General features: G+C 35.1%; 1 protein-coding gene across 2 annotated transcripts in view; it reads right to left on the bottom strand.

The window, feature by feature from the left end:
* ADGRB3 (adhesion G protein-coupled receptor B3) overlaps nt 1-21,335 on the bottom strand; it is a 706,145-nt gene that overhangs the window by 369,688 nt on the left and 315,122 nt on the right. For both annotated transcript variants that reach the window (XM_054569550.1, XM_054569551.1), the window contains exon 10: nt 3,021-3,215. In XM_054569550.1, coding sequence (XP_054425525.1) covers nt 3,021-3,215 — 195 coding nt within the window. The remainder of the gene's footprint in view (nt 1-3,020; nt 3,216-21,335) is intronic.

Raw genomic sequence — 21,335 nt, 5'->3', positions numbered from 1 at the left:
GGATTAAATATTGTCTAGAAAGAGCTGTTACTTGTACAAGGCTCTCTCAACCACAGAGAAACAACAGGGAATCCTCTCAGGATGTTAAATACTGAAAACAGCCGTCGTTTATGACTTGGAGTGTTTTTCAGCTTGTGCTATGGTCCTTTTCATGACCTGGTTCCCACTGAGTCAGGAATCCCAGTTATTGATTGGAGATATTCTCCTCATCCACACCTCCAACTTTCAAGTGGCCCTGCCGTGTTGCGCTCAGGGACTAACGTTTCTTTTCTGACTCCCATTTTCCTCGACACTCTCCCTGCCCTTCTTCTCAATACCAACTGGAAAAGAAAGAAAAAAAAAACAAACAGTGCCATCCTTTCTTCATTGATGGCCTGACAAACACCTGACCTTCCTTTCTTGGTAGGAGAGATACCAAAATCCACACTGCATTGACAGCAGACACCTGCGACCCAGGGATGCTACTGGCTTTTGCACCATCAAAGTATTGTTCACCTCCTAGGATAACAAGAGCTTCATTTTTTTGAGCTCTTACTATATGCAACATGCCATGTAACTGTTAAATACATCATTTAATCCTCACAATGGCACCATAAAGTAGGAGCTATTATCCCATATAATGGAAGAGAAAATTGAGTCACAGAGAAGTCGAGTAACTTTTTTTGCATCACCCACCTAACAAGTGTCAAAACCAAGACCTTAAATCTCAGGATTCTGCCTATAGAGCCAGCACACTTAGTCATCACACTCTACTGTCTTCCCCATCTCCCCACCCATGTCAAGATGGCATTATGATTACAGCCTTTTAAAGACTGCTAATTCACTAAATGAAAATAGAAAATGCAAGAAAATTTGGATTTCAAGATGAGTTTAGTTCATGCCATATTAAGCTTGAGATGTTAGCCAATCAGAAATGCCCAGAATCCTTGGAAATAGGGAATTGAAGTTTAAGTAAGGTATAGGAGATATTAAGGAAGGCCATAAACTAGATTCAAAGACAATAAATATATATATAAAATATTATAAAATTTTTGTAAGAGGTAGAATAACAAAGTTAAAATGTTCTATGGGATTTCAGAAAAGAGAAAGATCATTTTTCAGATGGATTTTGGGGCTTGTTGGACTGCCATTCAGAAAGACTTGCTAGAGTTGGGCTAGGATTTTAACAGACAGAGATGGAAGAAAAAGGAATTCTAGAAGAGGAGGGCATGCTAGGTGCCTGAAAAGACTCCAGTGAAAACAGCGAAAGAGAACAATGTAGCTCCTGTTGTGTGAGAATGGTTAAGGACACCGATACACTCAGAATTTTGGGTGTATGTGGACAGCTAATGAGAGAGTAGGATGGAAATGCAGGAACCTGTTTATGATTATGCCACAATGACAACAAAATAATCAGCCAAATCACTCTATTTAATTAAATCAGTTAATGTCCACAACCAAGCCTTTGATTAAACTAATCGTTCCTTAAGTCAGTGCACTCTAATGAGTACTTCAATCAAAACATGTTGCCCTAAACCTGGCCATCTCAACTGCTTGAGTTTCAGCACCTAAAACCATAAACCCCACACTCTTGAGATTTAGAAAAGGCCCTGGAGATTCTTTAGTACACCATTCTGTTTGATATTTTAACCATGAGCACACATGTCTGAGGAGTTTTGAAATTACAACTTTTATTTTCTGTCAAGGACTTCAAATGTCATTTCTTAATGGAAATGCTAATGAACAGAAGTATTGCAGAACTACAGGGGAAAGCTATACTTGGCTTACTTTATTTAATTTGAAAATTGGAAAGCTGTTTCATTCTTTGTGAGGAAAAAAAGTATCTTTGAAATGCTCAAATGATGGTAATCTCCCCACCCTATCCTTCCAATGTATTTTTACAATAAAAATATATTCCTGGACACTGGTGATATGATATAGAATGCAGCTCCAATAATTCTCATAGCAGTTACTTTCAACAGTGCATGCATATATTTAAGTAATGTATGTGCCTTTATAAAAATCAGGGTATCGATATTATTTATGGATGATTCCATAATTCCAAAAAGTTTTCTTTTACTCTTTCCCTCAATTGCTGATTAAAACAACAACAAAAATATCAAACCAAATAAAACCCTCTGCATTTTCCATGTGGAATGCAAATAAAACTCCCAAATGTAGAGTTGGCTGAAAGAAAACTACCTGATCTGGGAATTTTGCCAAACCTTCACTTTAATGAACTTTATGCAGAGATACAGGAAGGACATTATGCTGGAAATGCAGAAATCAACTCAGCATCCTTGGCAGGAGTACATTTTAGCCTACAGCACAAAAGGAGTTAATCTGATATGCAAACTAGAGTTGCATTAAATATATTTTGTTTGCCAGTCAACAAGTTTTGTTTTAATGGTAAAGGCAATACTGAAATTGGGTGAGTACTTAAAGTTTATTATGGAAGTAAATGAGGCTACTCCAGAAATCTTCCATGATAAGAAAACTATGGTGCAAGGATCTATTGAATTTCTGATTTTCTTCTCCAGAACAATTCTCTATTTGCCTTATATTTTCACATAAATTTTCCACAAAATTAAATATAGCCTCTCTGTTCTAATAGCAAAACCCCAAACAAAACTTAAGGTATGTCTTCTTTGAATGTTATAGTTAATGAGCTTTCATTATGCTTAATGTGCTTTTAATCGTCTCCCATGGCAAGACGGTGATATTAAATGTGGGAATAAAATATCCATGATACAACCTTGAATTTGCTATAGTGTCTTTTATCTGGGAACTCAAAACACTTCACACACATTCTCATTCCGTATCTCCTTGAAGTACATTATGAGCATTTTATGGCTGAGGGCACTGGGGTGTTGAAATACTAAGGGAATGGAGGTCCTCTCCGGAGCGTACATGAAGCGCAACCTGGAAGTTTCCCCAAGCATGAGTGAGTGCTCTTTCCCTCCTGCCTGCACTGGTTTCTTGGGGCCAAAAATTGATTGTGTTTTCACTAGTCTTTTCCTTCATGGGACTGTCTCCCTTACCTGGACACCATCAGAGGCAGGGATGTAACTTGCCCTTTTAAACGTGTCTGTCACATTTCTGAGGATTTCCACAGACATGAGAAGATCTCCTGCATAGAAATTTTTCCTCTGAGTTAAATCCAACAAGGTCTTGGTCACCTGGGACATTCCGTCACCTGCCAGCATTCGCTGCCCCTTAGCAAGGTGTTCTTTAATCTGGATGGTCAAAAGAAAAGAATAAACATCAGAATCTTCATTACTATTTCTCTATGTATCTTCATCAAAGAAATGTGTTTAAAATTGGAGAGTCAACTTTAGAACAGCTTTGCAACACTTGGGAGTATTTCAAAACTGTAAATTGTGTGTTTCCCACACTCAGATGAATATCTAGCATACAAAACCTAGTGAGCGCACATAGTTTGGCAGGCAGACAGGCTTGCCTTTATCTCGTTCTCAGAACACACAATTCAACACATTGGAGAAAGTATGTATTAACTTAGATATTCAATTGAAGTAAAAATAAAAATTACTTTTGCCTGTGATAAACATGGAGATTGTTTGTAAGCTGTGCTCAGAGATGGGAGATTATAAACACTTCAAAATTTCCATTTTTATTAATGAGCCAAGCTTAATGATTTTCGTCTTCTTAAAATAAACACATCTTTCCATAGCAGCAAAATTAAGTTGTCGCAAGTACATTTTAACTTTAGAAGACATCTCTAACTTTAGAGATCTACTGTGACATGACAGAAAGGTAGGTTACTTTAGCTTTATTTACAAAAAGGAATAAATTAATAGCAAAAAATAAGATGACAAAAAAACAAAAAACAACACAAAACCAAACTCTCAGTTAGGTCTTCAGCAGCAAAACAAACTAAGATGCAAGCCTTAAATTAGTTTGATGGCCAGAGAAATATGCTGTCAATTTTCATGGCTTATCTTACAGTTTAAGAGAAGAAAAGTATCTCATACTGGAAGAGAATAGTAAAGTAAGAGAGGGTAAAGTGATAGTAAGGATTCATATACTTTAATAAAAGGTTAATCTTCATCATTCCATTGTTAAATCTGTGATAAAATTAACTTATCAAAAGATCATGAAATCAAGAACTAACACACCAGAGAAATACTGAAATAGAAAGGGTAAAGTGTGATAATTGTAGTGATCAATTTCCCATTAAGACTTGTGCCAAAAAATCCTGTGAGGTATGGCAATCAACTTATCTAATCAAAAAAGTTAGGAGTTTTCAAAAACAAAATGTATTTAAGAAAATATCTTGCCACTTTAGATATTTTACTTTTCTTTAGTCTCTAAAACTCTGTCTAACTATATTTTGGTGAAGTAAAAATCTTCAGATATATTGTTTTTCCATTACTAGGCTAAAAGACAACACAATCGGGTAGTTTATTTCTTCCAGTTTTCTTCTTACATTTCTCTCCTAGTCTCTGCTCAGTGGCTGCTAAAGCCCAAAGGACTGGTATAGATAGCATCAATGGTCAGTCCTTTCCTATCTGTCCTCTAAATTATCGATATTTGCAACTTTCTGTTCAGGTAATGGGTTCCATAACTTCATGTGTTTACCTGACTACTTCACCCCTCTCCCTTACATCATCTCATGTTTATGCACCACTTGGATTTGGTACTGGTTATTCTAAATTTCCTTTTTTTTTTTTCCCCTAGTGCCCTGACCAAGAATTGAACCGGCAACCTTTCAGTTCGCAGGCCAGCATTCAATCTACTGAGCCACACCAACCAGGGCAGCTCTTCTGAATATTTAAACAGTAAATCAACTTCCTTCTCTGTGTTATCTCTTCTCTTATAGCTACATCCGTGTATCACAGTGTATTTTAATTATTTGCTCATATGTCTGTCTGCCTCAGTAGTCCTTCTGAATCTGAGGGTAGGTTCCCTGTCTTAATCACAGCCTCAGAAAATAGCGCAGTAAAAATTTATTAGAGTTAAGTAATTTTTTTTTATCTTAACTAAACCTTTATTATGCAATACAGCAGATGGCCTTTGGAGCCAGTAGTGCCCAGGTTTTTATCTAAACTTTGCAACTTATCATTTATGTAATTGAATCTATAGGAGACTCAGTTACTGTGTCTCCTCTAAGATTTGAAAAATACGCCTTTCTGGATAAAACAAAATCATTTTCTTAATTCAAATGAAATCACACAGGCCTAAGATAATTAGCTCAAACTACTGCACAACAGAAAAGCTCCTGGCCTCACCATGGTGCCTGGGCCCCACACAATCCCATTCCTGAGGACATCTAACACCCATCCCCTCACTCACTCCAGTCTTTTCGATCTACCTCAACATGAAGCTTGTGCCTGTCTCAGCGCCTTTGCACTTGCTTTTCCTTTTGCCTGGAAGAGTCTTCCCATAGAGATCCATATGCTTTTTTGTCTCTTCCTAAGTGAGGTCTTACTTGACGCCCTATCTAATATGGTACCATTATCCCTCATCTTATTTTCCTTCATTGTGCTCATCCTTACTTGCCATTGTGCCACCTATTACTTGGCTTATTTTTTTGCACCCTCTCTGCCTTTGGAAAATAAGTCTTGTGAAAAAATACACTGTGTATACATTGTTTACTCTTATATTCCCTGCACCTAGAGGATGTACTCAATATATTGAACAAATTAAATGAATGCATGAATGAATGAATGAGTCAATATCCTTCTATGCTCACATTAGGTCATAGGACTAAGTTAGACACACTTGAAAGCTGCCTTAACTCACTCATCAACATAGCCCATAGCTCAATCATCAAACCCTGGTCTCAAAGAGCGTGAGAAATGCCTGGCTTCAAGAGACAGTGAAGCTTCTGGACTTGAAAGTGTCTGGTTCAGCAGGGAGAGTGTGAAGAAAGTTTTAAAGTGAAATGAAGTTAATAGGGTATAACTTAAAAAAAAGTCATAAAATTCAGTCTTCAGTTTTGTGCTGGCATTGCAGATCCCAGCTGTGACACTCAAGCCACAGAGGAGTTAAATGGGTCTCCTTTAGGAAGAGAATAGAGCAATGGTTACCAAGGCAAACATCCTCTGACTACTTCAAATCAGCTTTGTAACTATTTTGGCAACGCATACGCATGCCCATGCCCATGAGGGATCTGATTTGCTCAGATCTAATGTATCCTTCCTTTCAAACAAAAGTATCACAGTACTAACTTGAATCTTGAGGAATAAAACATTTAGGCGTGTTTTTTTCTGTTTGTAATAAAAGTAGTACACAAAGCATTGGATGGCTCAGTTAATCAGAGATAGGAAAGCCAGCCTTTCATGTCTAGGTCAATATCAACTATGGCCTCAGTCAGTAGTAAATTAACGTCATTGTCCATCTGACAGCTGTTTAGCAGGCTTATGGGCAATAAGTTGTTCTCAGCCTAGCTCTTTGCAAACAGGTGCCCAAATCACAACACCAGTTCTCACAAATGGCATTAATTAGCATCTTTCCTGGCATTGTTGGTGGAAAGCACCCAGAACAAATACCTTGAAATAGCTGTACACACTAGTGTAGACTATTGTTAGTAATTACATAGTGTATCAAGAGTTCGGGTAAGACAGCTATCCATCCAGAACACATTTAGTTGATAAAAAATTCCAGTTTCCAGATCTTCCTTCCACAACGCAAGTGCACGGTAAATGTTTCTTTCCTTACTATGTGCCTGCTTTTTCCTACAATGACAAATCCATGTTTATCTGCAGGCTGTTTTTCTCTTTTTTCTGGGCCATGAAGATGTACAGTTCAGATTGAGTTTTTTCAACTTATTTTTTCTCTATTGCAAACTGTCCCTTTATTGCATTCCTCCTCTTTCCTTTGTTTCTATCTCTTTGAATTAACTCTATGCTTATCTCTATGATTTGAATCCCATCCAATCTTTCTTCTGCAATCCCTCCCTCTCTCAAAAATATGGCCTGATATTGTATGTATGTATGTATGTATGTATGTATGTATGTATTAACTTTGTCAGGGTGACATTGGTTAATAATATCACATAGGTTTCAAATGTACATTTCCATGATACATCCTCTGTATATTGCACCATGTGCCTACCATAGTCAATATTTTGATGGAAGATGTATATTTTATTTAAATATCAACTTTTCACATTGCTACTTCCTTTCAACTATTGTCTTCTTTCGATCCTTTTAAAAACAAAAATCAGAAGTATGAAATCTGATTTGAATCCCACAACTATTTAAGTTGCAAATTAAACTCAGAAGTTATCTTCTAAGCATTCTCTTTGGGACTCTTACTGGTATGTTATGTTTCTAGAACAAATGGAATCTTAAAATCTGGATTTAAATTGGTTTACAATTTATCACATAGGACTACTGGACAAATTATTTGTCTCTTTTCTAGGATCATTTGATCTGTCTGTAAAAAAAAGGAAATATTATCACGTGGTTGTTATAATGAGTTACTGCAAAGATAGATGTTAAAAGTAGACATTCACTGTTTCCCTTCTTCTACTATCATCTTCAGTTTATAATTCCTCTAAATACTAGCTATGGGATGCCTGTCATATTCATCCTTTTTACTTACGGGCAAGAGACAGATCCCGACACAGATCTTCAACAGCTCTCATCACACTTATTACAATAGTCGCCTAACTGAGTCTTTCCCCATTCTAAACTATTCTGTGTTTTGCATCTCCAAACATGGTTTCTCTCTTAAGAATAAATAAATAAAATCCACCCATTTTCATATTAAATATACTCCATTGTTTGACTTATAGACCATCCAAATATAATCTTTACCTAGAATTCTAATCATTTATCTCACTATCTTATTTTACCCACCCAATGTTATTCTCCCACTATTTCTCTATAGTTAGTGATTACTATTTCAGTTTTACTCTTCCATCTTTACTACTACTTAGTAATTTAATCTACCTTGCTTTTGAACTTCTCACATTAGTCTTTGTTATATTATTACTGATTTTAAATGATTATCCTAATACTTTTTAATCAGTCTATTTATTCCACTATTGTTTCTTAACTATTTTTCTTGAATTTTCATCTACTTTCTGTGTATTATACTTTTTCTTCTAATCTTTCAGCAATTATTTTAGTAAAGTTCTGTGAATGCTAACTCTTTCAAATCTTTGACTTACTCTTCTTTTTAAGTTACACTCATTTTCAGATGATCTTTTAGATAGAGGCTTTTTCTATTTTCCATTTAGCATTTTCATAATGTGACTTTAGTGCCTCTTTTGTTGCAAGTGCAAAGACTCTTGTCAGTTAAACAGCTGATCTTTCACACACTACTAGTTTTTTCTTTGTGGCATCTTTTAAGATTTTCCTTTCTTCTTTGGTATAACACAGATTAAGTTTATGTGGATTTGCTTTAACTTCTTAATTTTTTTAATCTGAATATCTTATCTGTATTCAACTTTGGAAAATTCTTATGCACTAACTCATAGAATATTTCCACTCCCTCAATCTCTTTTGTGGCCTGTTTCTAGAATACAATTCTACTATATTATATGCATTCCTATAAAATGTATACTAACTTTCTCATTCAGTTCTTTTTTTATGCATTCTCTTTATATTTCCATTTCTTTATCTATCTATTTTGGCTTATGAGTCATCTTTTTCCAGGTCTGACTTCCAGATCACTAATACTTTCTTCAATTGTGTTTAATTAGTTATTCTATTCATTAATTTCAATGACAATATTTTCCACATATAGAAGTTCCAGTTGATATTTTTCATATTCTCCCATGCTTTAAGTGTGCATTCTCTTACCTCTTAAATTACTTGAAACAAATGTTATAGTTTATTTTATATTTTCTTTTATTTTTACTTGTTTCATTGTGAATTTTTCTGGTTTCTGCATTTGATGATTCTCTCTCATGTTATTTGTAATTATTATGGGTTCATATTTAGTGGGATGTATTTATCTTTTGATGGCCCCAGGTGTTCATTTGAGAAAGAGTTGCTAGAAACTAGTTTTGAGTGTGTTTCTCCAAGGATGGGGGCCCTTAGGTAGTTCAATGAAACTGGATCATTTTTATGCCGATTTTCACATTAATTCCTTCTCTTTATGGCTCAGACAGGAGTTTCCATTTTTGAAAGGTGTCTTTAGCCCCTCTTCCTCTAAAAATCTTATATGAACTGCAGATTTCTTAGATACATTCTAGACGTGTAGGGTTTTTCTAGTCCATGAGCCAGAGCAGCCAAGATAGTACTGGGCCATTGCAGAGGGTTTGCCATAGCACCACGGGTTTTGTGTGAGGGGGTCTTGTCAGCATTTCAACAAAGCTTCAGAATCTCATCCTCCACCACCCAGGACTCATCAACAGCCTGAAATATTCACAGGCTGCTGAACCATCAGCTTTCCTTTATTACTCTGGCTTTGGTTTCTTTCCTCTACATATTTGGTAGCTAAGGACTTCCCTTTTTTTCTTTTGAATTCAGATTTAATACAGTATTTGAAAATGTATTTTTGCTATAGTTTAGGTCTGTGAAGCGTTAGCTTGATATATCCCACTGTACCACTGATAATATAGGTTCTAAATAGTAACCTGGCTGAACTACTCACCATTTCCCACAGAAAGCCCATGGATCCTGCTTTTTGCTTCCCGATTTACGCTGTTCTCTAACTTTACATGTTCTCCCCAAGTCCTTTTGTTATTTTTCCTTTCTCCTTCTTGAATTATTTTCCAATAACTAAAAAATATGATATGACCTCTACTTTCAAATCTCATAGAAGTAAATCCTCCTGTCTCTTACATTATTATAGTCTTGGTGTTCTTATCCATTCTACTAGCCTTTAAACTCCTAAAGAGCTTGTGACGTATTTATCTTTGTTTCCCCTATAATTTCTAGGTTATTTTCTGACACACACGGGTATTTTCTCAAAGTGCATGCTAAATTAAACTGAAATTACAGAAGAAATTTTTCCCTTCTATAACAATCATCCTCAGAAGTTAACAAATTAAAACATAGCAGTTCGTAATTATTCAAAACAAAGATATATGTAGTAATTAAATAAATTTTACATTTCTGACAGAATTGCCTTTTAAAAGACAACCTATTAACATAAATAGGAAAATTATTTCAGAAATTTCAGACACCTACAGTTATAGTTACATAATTGCTACCTTTAAAAATAATAACAATTACAACGATATAGTATTTATCGGGTGCCTAGTATATGGAGATCATGGGCTAAGTGTTTTACATGAGTTACCTCACTTGCGTTTTAAAACAACCATAGGAGGCATAATAATTATTCCCATTTGCAGATGAAGAAGTAATATAGACTTAGTGTGGTGAACTGCATCCTCTAGAACTGCACAGCTCCTAGATTGTACCAAGATTTCAGCTCCAGCAGTTTGATTCCAGAATCTATGCTCTTAACTACCACCTGCTTAACTCAGGTTTTATATAGTGCTTTTGTTAGACACTGTCAAGATGCTTAAATATTTAAAAATAATTTTCGATTACATTAGTTTTAAGGAGCCATTAAATCTTTTTCAGATGAAGAAAGGGTAAGAGAAGCAGGAGACCTGCAGCAACTTGCCAGGCGGTTGAGCTGTTGCCAATTATTTGAGCAGTGGCCATTATTTTGAGATATAATGTGTAAATCTTTCTAAAACCATTTACCTGTATCTATATAAAAATTTTGTAGGTAGTTTTCTTCAAGTAGACAGAAAAATCCCCCAGGACACATCAAGGATTCTATTTCCCTTGGGTTATATTTTATAATTCTCTCAATTTAAGTCATTGAAATAGCTCAGAAAGGTTTAATAATTTAAATATTTACTTTAAAATGATAATTATTAGTGATATATCTGCTCACATTGCAGTATTCAGTGAGCCTTTTTGCTCCAAAGGACAAGTCTTAAAAGTTACTGTGTCATTCACATTTAATACTATTGACAAGATCACCCATGAAAGAAATAAACTGATATCTAAAAACAGTGGTTGTTTATAGTTCTGGATTAAGTCTCCTTGCTCTTTTTGTGGCAAGATATAGTGAAGGTCATGGTTTAAAGAGTCAGTGTGTTTTTTAAATAACCTTATCCTTTTACTTTATGCCACCTACTGCCAGTTACAGTTGCATCTATTGTGTGAACCCTAGGTTTATCGTAGTCACTCTGTGCAAATGGCACAGTTTAAACATGATATTTCTATATATTATTTTTAGCATCAGCTCCTACAGTCCATCTGCAAGGTATATTAAAGGCTCTCACAGCTCTTAGTGGCTTGATTAAAAGGTAATTATGCAAGAAACTTCTTTTCACAAAGCAATAACCTAAATATACATCTTTTGCTTCAGTTCAAAACTCAGTTTCTAAGATCAAAGCCACTTAACTAGTTGATGATATGAAATTATTTACAAATAAATGGTTCTTAATTTTCCTTATATTTGATATATAGAGCCTGTGTTCATCATAGAGCTGCCCTAGGGCTAGTTCAAATTCGAGGGAAAATTCTTGTCTAGAGGCAACATGATAGGGCACATCCAGTCCATAATTCACCTGCATAACTTATTTGTGTATTGCACAAAGCCTAGGATGAATAACATTTGGCCATAGGGCATTGGGTATCTCAGTTTTTTTTGCTTAAACAATTCCTGAAGTGAGGATTGCAAGGTATTAAAACGAGAATAAACTAAGTCATGAAGAAAATTGATTAAAAAAATGGAATCAAGCATACTGTGTTTATTTCCTGGGAAAGTCTAGAAATTTCCAAAATAAGAATGACAGAAAATAAATTTACCTACCCAGTAAAATCTAGAAATAGCTTTAATTTCAGAGTTTTTAGCTAGAATCAGTCAAAATTCTAATTCCTGAGCAAAGGATGGATAGGTGAAATTTCTTTTCCTAACATCAAACAAACCTGGAAGTTCTTATTAATATTCTGAGCCAGGGGATAGAACTGGAGCATCCTCCATGAGCTCAAAGCAGATTGGTCACAGACTAGGACCCAAACTATCAGGAACCTTCTCAATGGGAGACAGAGCATTAAGTAACCCAGTGTTCTCTAGTACTTTTTCAATTATATTTCCATTACTTGAGTTTTTCTAGTTCTAGGGATATTGCATCAGTCAGAATGGAATAGGTTATGCTGCAATAACAAGCAACTTTAAAATCTCAGTGCCTAAAAAATGGCAAAGATTTATTTCTCACTCACCAACATACCCAACATAGGTGATCGGGGAGGCTCTGTTCATCATAGTCATTCATGGGTTTAGGATGAGAAAGGATAAAATATTTTGCACTTGCAATGGCATTCTCAGGCTTGGCACCACAAAGATCAGTTCCATACGCAACCAATGAGCACATGTGAGTGCCTAGTCAAAATGGCACCTGCCTTCAGGGGGTGAAGAAATGCAATCCTCCCATGTAACCAGGAGAGGAAAATAAGATGTCCCCTAATAATAATAGGATAATATGTCTTGGGATGATATGGAGATGGCTATTGCTCACTTAATTTATTTGTATTTGTCCACCAAAAGTTTACTTTTTAAAAATTTTATTTTTTCAAATTTGTTTTTAGATTTTACTTCTTTGCATTCATCCACCAAAACTTTAAACCTATAAAAAAATCTGCCACATGCTTCTTTTTTTTAAAATCCTTACTCAAGGATATGTTTATTGATTATAGAGAAAAAGGAAGGGGGAGAGAGGAAGAAAGGGGGGGGAGAGAGAGAGAGAGAGAGAGAGAGTGAGTGCTGTGAGAAAGAAACATTCCCATATGCACGCTGACCAGATTCAAACCTGCAACCAAGATATCTGCCCTGACCAAGGATCGACCCACAACCTTTCGGTGTATGTGCTGATGTTCCAACCAACTGAGCCATCCAGCCAGTGCTGCCACATTCTTCTTAAACTTTAATGTGCATTTGCATCTCAAAGGAAAAGTTTCAAAATGAAGTTTCTGACTAGGTAGGTCTGAGACAGGGTCTGAATTTCTACTTTTCTAACAGGCTCCTGGGTGCTGCTGACAATTCTGGCCTTCAGAAAAACATTTTGGCTCTACCAAATGCTTTTTTTTCACCTGCATCCAAGTAGCTCAACTTTGCTGGGAAAAAAAGTCACAGCTAAATTGACTAGCTGTACTCTAAATTCTTTATTTCAAACCTCTGTACAATATAACCTTTGGGAACCCTCAAACGCACCTGCCTCAAAAGCTACTCCTCATTGTCTTGCCTCCCTTATTTTAGACAATGGCCTCACTACCTGCCGAATGTGCTCACTCAACCTTAATCCAGGCTACCGTCACCTCTCATCTGGATTACTGACTGCAGCAGGCCTCAGAGGTTCCAGTCCTGCTACCCTATGGTCTATTCTTCACAGAAGAGCCATATGACCCTTTTTAATTAGATTGAATCACATCAGTTCTCTACTGTCAATAGTTGCCCTTTGCACTAAGAATAATAGCCAAACTCCTAACAAAGCTTTTAAGGTTCAGAATTTTTTTTCCCCTACCTGGTTTTCCAAACCCATCACATGACAATCTTTTGCTCGCTACTCTGGTCACTGGACCATCATCCACTTCCTCAAAGGCCTCAAGGTTATCCTTGTGCTATTCTCTCTATGTGAAATCTACTCTCATTCCCTGACAAACTCATTCTCTCCACTCTTTGTATGTCTAGATCCACCTCATCTTGCAGGTCACAATTTTAAAAGTCATTTCCCCAGAGAGACCTCACTGACTTTTTTATCTAAAGCAGTCCCCAAACATTATTCGTTATGGTGACACTTTGTTAATCCTTCAACATGTATATCACAATTTGCAATTATTTTATGTATTTTCTCATCTATTTTGTATTTGTTGTGTGTATCACATTTAAGTTGCACCCTCAGGTCCTTGCAATATGCTACACAGAGTTAAGTCAATGGGTAGATGAATGGATGGATGAATGATTGAACAATATTATATGCTTTCCCTTATAATATTTTTACCTTTGACATTTGCCAAAATATATTGTTATGTACAAGTATATTGTATTAAATAATCCTATGAATAAGTTCCAAGTCAGTGAATTTTAATAGCTAAAACTAACTCTAACATTTCTTCTATTTAGTCATACTAAATACATATCTGAGAGAAGCTCAAAGATCTCCTGGGCTTGTATTATAATCAATAATATGTTGTGAGTTCTTTTTTAAAAGAGAAAAAATAAGAAAAACTGTTATAAGTATTTCATTATATATCTATACAATAGACTCCCTTAAAATTTCCTAGGAAGCATTATTATATTAACTTAAACATATTTTAATAATAAAGTTGAACTTTGATATATGAATTGTTTAAAATATCAAGATTTAATTAACACATTCCTTCCAAATATATATTTTTTTCCATTAGCTCCTTCAGCAGAGACAGCATTCAAAAAACATGAAGTGTTTTCATTTGCTGAAATGAACTCAGTTTTATTCAGGATCACATATTAACAATTTTTGGTTTAGTACAGTGTACTAATTCAATTCATATAAGGCCAATGATTTTGCCAACACAATTAGAAAAAATATATATATATAAATTACAAAAATTCTAATTTTTACAGCATCAGAGAACTATGAATGATATAAACTAATTTCCAGAAAGAGGAGATCCTTTCTGAGGCAAAGCAATAATTTCAGTCAGTTTCTTCTTCCCCGCCCCTGCCCTTGGGAATGTTTGCTAAATCTGTCCAAGAAGTGTGGCCCAAGCAGAAACCATCTAGGGAAGAAAGAGAAACTAATGTTTTTGGCTGCCCAGGGAAGGAGAACTAGATTAGAAACTTAAGAGTCCCTAAAAATCTTGCTGGGACTTTTCTCCATGAGACATTCTTGAGTTTTTGAACTGTGTAGGAAGCTCAGAAGTTAGGATGAAAACTTCTAAAATCCAGCATGCAATTTTCTCCATCCTTTAAGAAGGAATTTAAAAATAACTGTCTAGTGAGAAAAGAGTCCAGCTTTAAGCAACCAGCTGATCTTCTCTTCAAAATATGTGATGTATTTGAAGTTACCTGGGCAGAAAGCTGGGCACTGAGCTGGGACCTTCTGAAGGGCAGAGCTGAATCTTCTACAGTGTCTCAGTGTTGACAGGATGGGCACACATAGGCTCTCCATCCAAGAGACACGATGGAAAAGGGGGATTAAGCAAATGTCATCTTATTAAAACTGAAAAACAGCTTTGACCCAGACCCATTCTTGACTGCATTAAAGTATCAGCTCTCACTGTATTTGGACAATCAAGGAAGGGAGGAATGCTTTCTGGTGGACATGAACATTGTCTGAAGACCTGATGCTTTTTATACACAATGTCTGACAGTCAGTCGAAAATTACTAGGTATGCCAGGTGATGTGACTGACACAACAAAACAAAAGCCAGTTCACAGATTATCCAGATAGTAGATTTATCTGATAAGGTATTTAAAATGACTATGGTTAAAAATTTAAAGAAAACAGAAAGGAAAAAAGACAAAATAGATTCTGTGCATTGTTTGGATGGAAAATTTAAAAATAGTTGGAATCTTTTAAAAAAAATCCTTAAAGAATGTATATTCTAGACCAAGTGTTAGTGACCTACACACAACCATGGGCCAAATCCACCGCATTGCCTGTATTTTCCTAAAGTTTTATTGGAACACAGCTTTGGTTACTTACAGTCTAGGGCTGTTCTTTTTTGCTACAACAGCGTAGTTAAGTAGTTATGATGGAGACCATATAGCGTGTAAAGTCTAAAATATTTATCTTGTCCTTGACATATACTGTGAACTTTGACATACGAGCTGTTTAGAATATCAAGATTTAATTAACACATTCCTTACAAATATATATATATTTCCATTGCTCCTTCAGTGCAGATAGCATTCAATAAATGTGAAGTATTATCATTTGGTTAAGTGAACTCAGTTTTATACAGGATTGCATGTTAAAAATTTTTGGAACTGTGATGTTAAACTCAGATCCCCAAAACTATAATTATGATCCTGAATAAAATTGCGAGGATTCTGTCCATTTTAAAGAAAGTAATGTTTTTCAACTTTTCTTTGCATTGATGATTTTGCAATGGTTACTTGAGCTCTGGGAGTGAGGGCTCTAACAAACTTGAAATATGGCAATAAGACTGAAAAGGCAATCAAGTACTACATCTTGCATACTTAAAACAAGAGCAGTCACATTATTCCATTGGAGGGCCATGTAATTAGAAACATATGCAAATAGATATCAAACTAACATTATGATTAGTAATAATACCAGCTCTGATTTATTGAATGTGTATTATGGTAACGAAAGGTATGGGTTGGTAACAACTCCATTTAATTGGCCTTGAGTGACCTCCCATTGGTCTATTTGAGGAACTCTGAACTCTAATGTTCAGCCAGGATTAAGAAACTATTGATTTTGTTTTTTCTCCAAGCTTTACCCATCACTTGCTATGTTCCAACCATATTTTACTCTGGAAAACTTGCAGAAGAACTAACTCCTGTCTCTCAGGCACACTTACCTCAAGTCAAATGATGAATATTTCAAAATTTAAATCATCTGCTGCTGGACCACAGTATTAGGTTCTTTGTTTCTTAATTGTTCATTAAAACAACAGCAGCAGCAAAAAATGACTTCCACACTTTTTGGCTCAGTAAGTATTTGTTGTAAACAAAACTATGGTGGCTATTGTTTTCTTTCTTTCTTCTAAATAAGCTGCAGTAATAAAATGTATTGTCCTCTTAATTTAGGCAACATGCTGAGCATTTGTGCAATGAGGTGGTGGCCAAAAAAGTGTGTGTGTTACATGAACAGTTTTGTTGCAATAGAGCAAAATTCACCTGAAAGTTAGAAAAAATGAAGAAATAATAAAGCAAACCTATTCTCTGTCTGTTTCTCTCTGTCTCTCTCATCCCCCTCCTTCTTGCCCCTCTACCCTCAGCTATCAATTGCTATCTTTATCTCTCTTTCCTAATGAACTACCATTAAGTTAGAGGAAAACAGGAAAAACAAGGACTTTAACCAGAATTCAAGCTCTTTGACATTCCCTCCCACAGAGTCAAACTCTGGATGACTAGATAGATTATGGCTCCAACTGTGTCTTTAAAACGTTTGTTAAACTAAAGTTTGAACATAGAAACAGATTAAACAAATTAAATCACAAAAAATTAAAAGGGACAAATTAAAAGGGAACGTTCATACCCAACTGTCCATATTTCTGTATGAAGGACTTTCTATTATTAGAGTAATAGCTTTGATTTTCCTGTCTCCCATCACTCACCCCACTCCAGGGAAGGAGTGACTTATCTGTCTAATGACTTTAGGAGAAAACATTAGCATAGTTGGTTCAACTCCTTTTCCTTTAGAAAGCTGTCTACCTACAAAGGGCATACATCTGCCAGTTCTATGTAGTCTGTCACTGTGTGTGTGTGTGTGTGTGTGTGTTTGTGTAAAATAGAGAGACAGAGAGAATGAGGAAGGAGGAGGAGGAGGATGAAGAGGAGGAGGAGGAGCTGCCTGTGATTATCTGGTTGTACCAGAAACAAGGTGGCTCTGTTTAATTTCAGGAAAGACTGGACCACTAGGCAATAAAATTTAGCCATTTTCTCCAAATAGCTTTATAAGTTATAATAAGTATGCTTAATTTGTTTACCTACTGTGCTTAATTCATAAGAAGTTCTGAAATATTTCTACTTTGTATAGTAAAAAATTTAGAAAATATCCCAGGGTATAAAATGAAATATTAACGTGGAAAAATATAAAATTTCTAATAATCTCACTACATTTAACAGTTTATGTCCCTTTCCTCAATTTTTTATGTGTGTGCATGTTTGTGGCTTGTCTTTTTTATAAACAAAAGTTGGATCATGGTGCTTAATTTTTTATCTTGTAAGATTTTCAAACAAATTTCATGATTCTTAGCTTACTAAAATTTTCCTGAAATTGCCAAATAATTTCATAAAGTAATATCATCAATCACTCCACATTTCTAAATTATTTTGAGCTAGGAAAATTTCACATGGGGGTAATACTTATTAAAATCATGCAGGTAAGAGGGGGGGGAAGGCAGAGACAAATGTATTTAAAAAGTAAATAAATTAATTAAAAAAAAAAAAAAAAAAAGAATGCTTTTATATTCAGCCGTGGCAGTAGAGGCCAACTAATTGATTCTTGATGAGTTCCTCTCATACAAGTAAGATTAATAATAAAGAAATCATTAATATTCATGTTAAAATTCACAAATATAAGTCTGGTATATCGCCTTCTCAGAGACCTCCAGCTGCTGGTTTCCTCCTACTGAGAAGAAAAGTGGCAGAGATATGCTTTCTATAGGTCCACAAAGAATCTCTAGTATATGCTCAGCAGTGTGTTAGGTGCTAGAGAAATAAAAATTTGAAAACCATGGTTTCTGTCCTCAATTCAAACAAGATGTCAAGATAATAGATTCATGATTTTATATGCTAAGTTGATTAATGATACTATTCTGGCTATCTCAATAGATTTATAATTATGAGCGTTCATAGAACATATTCAACTAATGTTTGCTGATGATAAAATGTTATTTCAAATTTAGTCTTTTATTATATATTAATAAAAATGAGCACATAAAATATTTTATTCTATATATGTGTGCACATATATTGTAATTTACATGTGAAAGAGTTGGAAAACACATATCTATTTTAAATAATTCTCTGAAGTAGGTAACAATTAACATTTAAAAAGCATTATGAATATAGAGGTGCAAGTAATGAAATCCCTTAAGAAAAAGAGAAAAATTAAATTGTGAAATGGTGATCTCTACTAGTGATAAGTGGCAGAGTCTTCAAAGCAATGTAAGAATCGGTGAGAATCAGAATCATTCTTTACTATAAGCACTATCAAGCTTTGCTACTCAGACAAAGCATGGGAACTGACAGGGGTGAGAGCATGCAGGAAAACTGATTTCATTTCCATCTACAATTGACTTTTTTAGAGTATATATGATAAGGCCAATGTATTAGGTAAGTACTCTTTAATGCGTAAGTTGGTTTTATAAGTCCGTGAACATGTAAAGGAGAAGGTTGTGATCCCTAGGCCAGTTCCAAATGTATATATGTGTGTATGTATAAGTGTGCCTATATTTATCTATGTGTTTTTAAACATAATTCATGAAAAAAATGTATATGACATCAATATTATCCATCTCTCCATCCATCTATCCATCCACCCATCTATCTACCTACCTATCCATCCATTCACATATATCTGTATTTTTAGATGTACAGTTCAAGTTAATAATATGTTGAGTTCTAAAATTGTATTCTTAATGATATAACATTTTTATATCACATGGTTTCATTTATATATGGAACCTAAAAAATCAAAACTAATGAACAAACAAAATAAAAACAAACTCATAAAAACAGAGACCAAAGAAATGGTTGTCAGAGAGGAGGAGTTTGGGGCTATGCGTAAAAAGGTTAAGAGAAACATACTCAGTAATATTAGTGTGGTGAACACATTGCAAAATATAAAAATATCAAATCAGAGGTGCAAATTAAAACCACAATGAGATATTACCTCACATCTGTCTGAATTGCCATCATTCATAAATCAACAAACAAGTGCTGGCGAGGGTGTGGAGAAAATGGAACCCTAGTGCACTGCTGGTGGGGGTGCAGCCACTGTGGAAAGCAGCATGGAATTTCCCCAAAAACCTAAAAACGGAACTGCCTTTTGGCCTAGCAATTCCACTGCTGGGAATATACCCTAAGAATCCCTAAATACTAATTCAAAATAATGTATACACCTCGATGTTCATAGCAGTGTTATTTACAACAGCCAAGAGCTGGAAACAGCCTAAGTGCCCATCAGATGAGTGGATTAAAAAACTGGTACATTTACGTAATGGAATACTACACAGCTGAAAGAAAGAAGGAACTGCTACCTTTTGTGAAAGCATGGATGGAAGTGGAGAGTATTATGCTCAGTGAAATAAGCCAGGTGGTAAAAGAAAAATACTGTATGATCTCAGTTATAAGAGGAATCTAATGAACAAAATAAACTAGTGATCACCCTAGAACAAGAGGCATGGAAACATGGAACAGACTGACAACTGCCAGAAGGAAGGGGGCGGGGATAAGGGGGAAAAGAACGGGAAGGGGCATGGACAACGGTGTGGGGGTTGATTGTGGAAACAGGAGGTGGGTTGGGAGGAGGAGGACAAAGCGGGAAAATTCGGACAACTGTAAGAGGATAACAATAATAATAAAAAAGAAAAGAAATATAAAAATAAAAGTAAAATAGAGATATTTTTAACCCAATGCATTCTCTGTATATGTAGTATGAATACTTCATAGTTCCAAAGCTCTTTTATGTTGTAAACATTTCACATATAGTATCTTATCTATGCTTCCTCAAAGCCTTCAAAGATGATAACAGTAACAATTTCATTTTGCAAATCACAAGTCAAGACTTGAATGAGATCATATGACTTTTTCAAAGGACACACAGCCAGAAAATCTAGGACAGATGATTTCAAATTAAAAGCTCAGGAGGTAGTATAGCCTCCAGCAAAGAGTTAGGCTTTGGAATAACTGTACCTGGACAGAATGTCCACTCTTCACCTCACTTAAATGTATTGTTCCCCTGACAATCTTCAGTTCCTTTCTATGGAAACTGAGGCAGGGCAACCCACCTTACAGGTTCTTGGGCAGGCTGGAGTTAATTTGTGGAAGTGCCCAGCTCAGCATCTGGTATTTTGTGGGAGATGAATACACTGAAGCTGTTTTTTATTCTAGAATATCATGCTCTTGGTTTATGTGTACAAATCAACAGGAGCACATACACAGTAGCTGTCGAGTTATTGATTGATTTCTATGGGTTTCACAATTAGAGAGCATTCTTTTTATTTTACAGAATGTTTCTGTTTCTCTATTATGGGATGACCTGCACTTACAGAATGTAAACTCATTTGAATATTACTGAATAAAATGCTGAGTTTAGGAAATAAAAAAGAATTCTGCAAAACGGTGATATTATTCATTGTTAACAAATTCTTAAGGATTGATTCACAATTTACTTAATCAGTGCAATCATTCCCATTCATACATTACCATGAATAAATAAGATCTGAACATGCATATTAGTAAGATTAAACTTAAAAATTTAATGTCTAAAATTAGAGAAAAATAAAGTTTGCTAAAAAATAAATTCATAAGAAAGTTTTTGGTTATACTTAATTCTGAAATACACAGGTCTGAGTATTTATAGCTATTAATAAAAGAACATTTACCTTTCATATTGCTACATTTTACATTATTAAATTCTGTCATTATATGTGTGTATATCCCCCAGAAAAGTGAATTTAAAAAAATCTGACAACGAAATGCTCTCTGGTATGTTTACATACCAAATC

Source organism: Pteronotus mesoamericanus, unplaced genomic scaffold, assembly GCF_021234165.1.
Source record: "Pteronotus mesoamericanus isolate MK-2021 breed Mesoamerican mustached bat unplaced genomic scaffold, CSHL_Meso_final contig_20, whole genome shotgun sequence".
Taxonomy (NCBI): Eukaryota; Metazoa; Chordata; class Mammalia; order Chiroptera; family Mormoopidae; genus Pteronotus; species Pteronotus mesoamericanus.
The sequence above is the reverse complement of the archived record's forward strand: the minus strand, read 5'-3'. Positions and strand labels throughout refer to the sequence as shown.